We start from the raw sequence: 6,000 nt of genomic DNA, 5'->3' as shown, positions 1-6,000 counted from the left end.
AGTATGAGCGGACTCCTTTGTTTATCAGCAATAATTGCCAGCACTTACGCGATACGACAGTACCACCAACCTCCTGTGGCAGGTATGTAGAAGACTAACAGATGAACTGTCAGTATACTCATCTGAAATGTTGGCGATAGTAGTTGCCCTCCAGTGGGTGGAAGACGTTCAACCTGTCAGAATTATAGTATGCTCAGATTCCCTGTCTGTATTGAATAGTTTATCATCTGGCAAATCTAATAGGAGTGACCTACTATTGGAGGCATTAATGTTATTATGGAGAATTGAGAGACTGGGTGTAGTAGTAAGATTCTGCTGGGTCCCAGCCCATTCGGGTGTGGAAGGGAATGAAATTGTAGACCAGATAGCCAACAGAGCTTTAAAATGAGAGATAATTGATATTAATGTTCCACTGGGTAGAGGTGAGGCCAAATGTAAGACCAGAGCCATGTTGATAGATGTGTGGCAGAAGAGATGGGACTCTGAGCCCAAGGGCCGGCATTTATATGCCCTCCAAAGAAAGGTCGGTGGACCAAGATTCAAAAGTCAGATTAGGAAAGAAGAGGTGATGCTTGCTCGATTGCACCTAAGACATTGTACATTGAACTCGTCATTACATCTGGTTGGCAAGCATGTGAATGGTTTGTGTCTGGAGTGTATGGTCGATGAAACGGTGGAGCATGTGTTGTTATATTGTTGTAAGTATGTTGAAAAATAGAGAGGGAAAGATTGAAGTGTAGGTCAATGAGGTTGGGGGGGTTTGGAAGGGATTTTGGGGATGGGGGAGCATCTATTAGAAGTTAGTAGGGTTCTTTTTTATTTTATCAGAAGTACTGAGTATGTAAGAGGATTTAGAAATGTGGAGCTAATGTTGTAAACCGTGATTGACCACACACTCCAGCATAGTAGGTGGCGGCATGCACCTTTAACGTTTGTTTGCAAACCGCCATTATATTGAAGAAGAAGAAGAAGAAAAGAAGAAGAAGAAGGCCCACACTCCAGTACAGTAGGTGGCGGTAATGCACCATAACGTTGGAGGCCGATAAACCCCACCGAAGACGAAGAAGGCCGCCTCCATGTGTGCTAATTGAAGGGGTGGCGATGGGGCTGGGGATCAGACATGTCCAGTGCAAGAGAAGCAGGTTGAGGTATCCAGGGTAAGAGTAGAGAATAAGTTGTCATATGCGGAGGCAGTGAAGAAAGTAGAGGAAGATGGATCAAGGGGGAGGGATCCTGAGATAAATGGTGTGAGTAGTAGAGATGTACCAGTACAGAGGGATAAACCAAAAAGTAATATATGGTTCAGCAAGATTTGATTTTTAGCGTTTATAGCAATGCTTATTAATTGTACTGCGGGATGGAACGCAAATCGAAGAAAATTGAGGTGGTGGTGGCAGCTGCAGAGAGATATTTGGGTGTGCGAGACTTGACAGCAGAAGAGTTACAGGGAGTGTTAAGTGGTGATGTCCCATCCATTCAGGTTGAGGGCATGAGGTAGGAGTGGGTGTATTTAAACAGTGGAGAAGGGAGGGGTTAATTATTAGTTGTAGTGTTGAAGGTGTGGGTGTAGTGTTAGATGGTAGGATATTTCTTTGCTTTGGTTTATTTTATTTTTCAAGGAAAGATAAGGGAGTTGAACTCCAGGCTAGTAGGTGGCGGTAATGCAACAAATTGGATGCCAACCGCCGTTAAACGTCATTGAAGAAGAAGATGGCCGCCTCCATTCTAGCCTGAGCGCAAACATACTGTCTTTCTATCTGTGGGAGTCACAACAAACACGATTTACAGTGGGGGAATCGTAACATTCACAAACAGATGTCATCCAAAGAGATTCTGTCTGGACTCAACTCAAGAACGTCAACATCGCAGTGCCCTCTCTAGTATCGCGTGATGGCCAAGCACTACGCTTGTTCCGTTTACCTGACGTCCATCTGACAGAGAGCGACGCTCGGCTCGTAGCTTTCTCAGTACTGATGGTGAATAGCTACTGCTGTGGTAACGGGCGGAGGAGCAGAAGCCGCAGAAGAGTCAGCAGTAGTAGAGGAGCGGTAGTTTGGGATTCAGCTTTTACACGTATTAATCTTACTCGTATCAACGGAGCTCCCTAAAAACACATAGAAGGGAAGGGAAAATTTAAGAAAGATGGCGGCCGCGGCCTCGCCGGGCTCCTGCTCGTCCACCTCCTCAGACTGGATTGTACTGAGAGACGGTTGCCGTCGTTGCGACGAGGAGGGCCTGCGAAGCCTTTCCTACCACCCGGCCCTTAACGCTATCCTGGCTGTTAATAGCCGGGGCAGTATCAAAGTCATCGACGGCACATCAGGGGCAATTCTCCAAGCCTCGGCCTTGCATGGTAAGTCAGGGCCCAGGGGCTAAGTAACTGTTTTAACTAGGTACGGTTAGTTTGCTAATGTTTAATTATTTTGACAATCACCTCAGTTAACTTGGGGTTAGCTAGCTAGCCGTATTTGGCTAGTTAGCAAATGAAATAACGTTAGAACGTGAATTCTGACGTTTAACTAAAGTACCGATTCACGAAACAATTTGTTTTATCCGATTCCTAACAATTACTTGCATAACATAGTAGCTAGCTAGCTTACTTACTACCTAAATTAAAGCTAGAGTTACATCAAAGTCAGATACTGACAGTGGCAAACTAGCTCCTATCTGGTTAGCTACAGTAGATAGTTACATGTCTTAAGACTCTTGCTGTCAAGACAGTTTGTTAAAATAGTTAGGTAGTTAACTATCTAACTGGCTAACTGAATTTACGCCAATGTTAGCGATTTCTTATGAAAACAGCTCGTTTCGCATCATCAGCTAGCTGGCTAAGCTAGCGAACCCGCTAACATTATCTAACGTTTAACGTCAACATTCAATCAATCGTTAATAATGCGCATATTATAATAGTGCGACTTGGTTAACGTTAGCTATAACGTTAATTAGCTAATCAACTTCCTTACTGTAAATCCATCACACAACATTACGCCATGTTTAGGTAACATGTTTAGGTAACATTTAGCAAGCTAGATAATCAGCAGTAACTAATGTTAGCTAGCTAGCGAACTAATTGTGATGATACGACTCGGCCTAGCTAGCTAACTAGCTAAATAGCTAATGTTACCTAGCTAACTATGTAACAGTTAGCTAGTGCACTAACTGTTCGTTGGCTGTGTTGGAAAGAGGTACACCATTGTGTAATGGCTGGCTAAGTTATCTGTAAAGAAAGCATTTGTGGACTAGTTTTGTCACATTACTTACAATGTCCAGTTTCGAGTAACTAACGTTAGCTACCCACGTGAAGTTACATCAGTTACTGTAGTTAACTAACGATAGCCTAGGTTTAATATTAGCGTAACTACCAGTTAATAACGTTACATTTGTTAGTCAGGTATGTTAGCTAAGCTGTCAGTTCATCGATGATCACCCGGCCGCGAGCATGTGGTGTCGCAGTAAATGTTCTTAACAAGCGTGCTAGCTATAGATAACTAGTTTGTTGCAGAATGTTTATCTAGCTAGCTCTAGCTACTAGTTGGTTATGACGTGTTGTTGCTATTCGTACTACGCAGAACGAGAAAGTATGCAATGCCTGTTGGCAATCTAGCTAGCGAATAGTGTTGTAGCTGTACAATTTGGGGAAGGAAATGGTTGACGATAGTGAGTTAAGTCCGCGTGGGTTTAGTTTTTGACAGTTTATATTTGACGATGCCAAACAATGGAAATGATTGGTGTTTGTTCTACAACGTGACTCCCCATCTGTAGCTACATTGAATCCAATGAGCACAAACATCTGGGTGTATTTTGATGCCTTTCGTCTATAGTGCCTACTGTAGTTAATTTACTACAGTAGTAAAGTTAGCTACCAACTGAATCAATTTGCTGAACTGAAGCTGTAAACCATTTCATGGCTTTTAGTGTTCACTTCAATGTGTAATGTGCTGTAAAATCACTTCCCTCAATGACTTCCCTCTTAGCATATGCACTTAGCTATTTATTTATTAATCTATTTTAACATTGCAGTTGGGGCATCTCCCAGTTCTGAGTGGATGTGTTTATGTCCTCATGTGTTTGGGTATGCAGTATGCTGGACTGACTGTTTTACATTACAGCACAGAATGAAGTGGTAATAACATAGTTAAAGGCTATAGGAGTGTCTGGGGGGAAATGTTTTAATTGTAAGTAACTATAACATTACAGTAGTAGTAGTAAATAATAATAATAATAATAATAAAAAATTGTTATCCAATAGGGCAATGCATTCATTATTTTGGGGGAGACTGTGTAATTGAAATTTAAACACAAGTTTTGTAAATTGTTTAGGCTTTACATTTCATTCTGAAGTGCAACATCTCCTTGTAAGCCTTGATTGTTTCTTGGTGCTGCATTATGCCAAACAATGATACATAACCAGTTGTTTTCAGTCAGGATGCCCATGAGATTATTGTGACTGTAACTAGCAACTTGCAGTTTACCTCTTCAATATTTCAAAGACTAAATTCAAAGATTTAGGCTATTTTAGTATCTGATTAACATGATCTGACAGCAGAGGTCCAGCCAATGCTATGTCTTAGTAGCTAAACCCTTGATGTTTGTGTTTCCTAGCTAAACCTGGAGGCCGTGTTAGGTGTCAGTACTTCCCTGCGGTAGACAAGGTCCTCTTCGTGGACGACTATGCAGTGGGCTGCAGAAAGGACTTGAACGGCATCCTGCTGCTGGATACAGCCCTGCAGGCCCCCGTGGCCAAACCAGAGGACATGGTCCAGCTAGAGCTGCCTGTCACAGAGGTAAGAGAGCTAGCCAGTGCACATAGCACTCACAAAAGTTGTCTTTTAAACCCATTGACATAGAATAGCTGACATTAATATGTTCACAAACAATGGTATTATAGTACCACACACAATGAACAACAATGATCAATGCTCAAAAACAGTGGTACTTTGGCTGATTGTCATCTTACCTTTATGTTTTTAATGCATCTATTTTTTAAATATAACTTTTACTGTTGTGAGTGCAAAATATGTCACCGGTATCAATCGTTTGAATATGTCCCACTACTGCAAGCATTGTCTACCTTGCTCTAAGATCACACAAACCTGACGACAGGCCTGCTTAGTAATGTAGAAAAACTGGTCCACAGTGAGAGCACACATGCTAACTGTGGAGAATCCACCACTCCTGTTCATTTATGTCTTAATGAGTATGACAATTCTTGGCCTGTGCTAATAAATCAAATCAAATCAAATCAAATTTTATTGGTCACATGCGCCGAATACAACAGGTGCAGACATTACAGTGAAATGCTTACTTACAGCCCTTAACCAACAGTGCATTTATTTTAAACAAGAAAGTAAGAATAAAACAACAACAAAAAAGTGTTGAGAAAAAAAGAGCAGAAGTAAAATAAAGTGACAGTAGGGAGGCTATATATACAGTAAAATAAAGTGACAGTAGGGAGGCTATATATACAGGGGGGTACCGTTGCATAGTCAATGTGCGGGGGCACCGGCTAGTTGAGGTAATATGTACATGTGGGTAGAGTTAAAGTGACTATGCATAAATACTTAACAGAGTAGCAGCAGCGTAAAAAGGATGGGGTGGGGGGGGCAGTGCAAATAGTCCGGGTAGCCATGATTAGCTGTTCAGGAGTCTTATGGCTTGGGGGTAGAAGCTGTTGAGAAGTCTTTTGGACCTAGACTTGGCACTCCGGTACCGCTTGCCGTGCGGTAGCAGAGAGAACAGTCTATGACTAGGGTGGCTGGAGTCTTTGACAATTTTGAGGGCCTTCCTCTGACACCGCCTGGTATAGAGGTCCTGGATGGCAGGGAGCTTTGCCCCAGTGATGTACTGGGCCGTACGCACTACCCTCTGTAGTGCCTTGCGGTCAGAGGCCAAGCAGTTGCCATACCAGGCGGTGATGCAACCAGTCAGGATGCTCTCGATGGTGCAGCTGTATAATTTTTTGAGGATCTGAGGACCCATGCCAAATCTTTTTAGTCTCCT

General features: G+C 42.5%; 1 protein-coding gene across 11 annotated transcripts in view; it reads left to right on the top strand.

Annotated features, from left to right (window-relative positions):
- Window positions 1-1,736: 1,736 nt before the first annotated feature.
- Window positions 1,737-6,000, top strand: part of birc6 (baculoviral IAP repeat containing 6) — a 156,599-nt gene continuing 152,335 nt past the window's right edge. For all 11 annotated transcript variants that reach the window (XM_084153656.1, XM_084153657.1, XM_084153654.1 and 8 more), the window contains exons 1-2: window positions 1,737-2,353; window positions 4,603-4,784. In XM_084153656.1, the coding sequence (XP_084009782.1) occupies window positions 2,143-2,353; window positions 4,603-4,784 (393 nt within the window). In that variant the 5' untranslated portion in view covers window positions 1,737-2,142. The remainder of the gene's footprint in view (window positions 2,354-4,602; window positions 4,785-6,000) is intronic.

The sequence above is a fragment of the Coregonus lavaretus genome (assembly GCF_964263955.1).
Source record: "Coregonus lavaretus genome assembly, chromosome: 36".
Classification (NCBI taxonomy): Eukaryota; Metazoa; Chordata; class Actinopteri; order Salmoniformes; family Salmonidae; genus Coregonus; species Coregonus lavaretus.
Note: the sequence above shows the minus strand (reverse complement) of the source record. Positions and strands in the feature narration are given on the sequence as shown.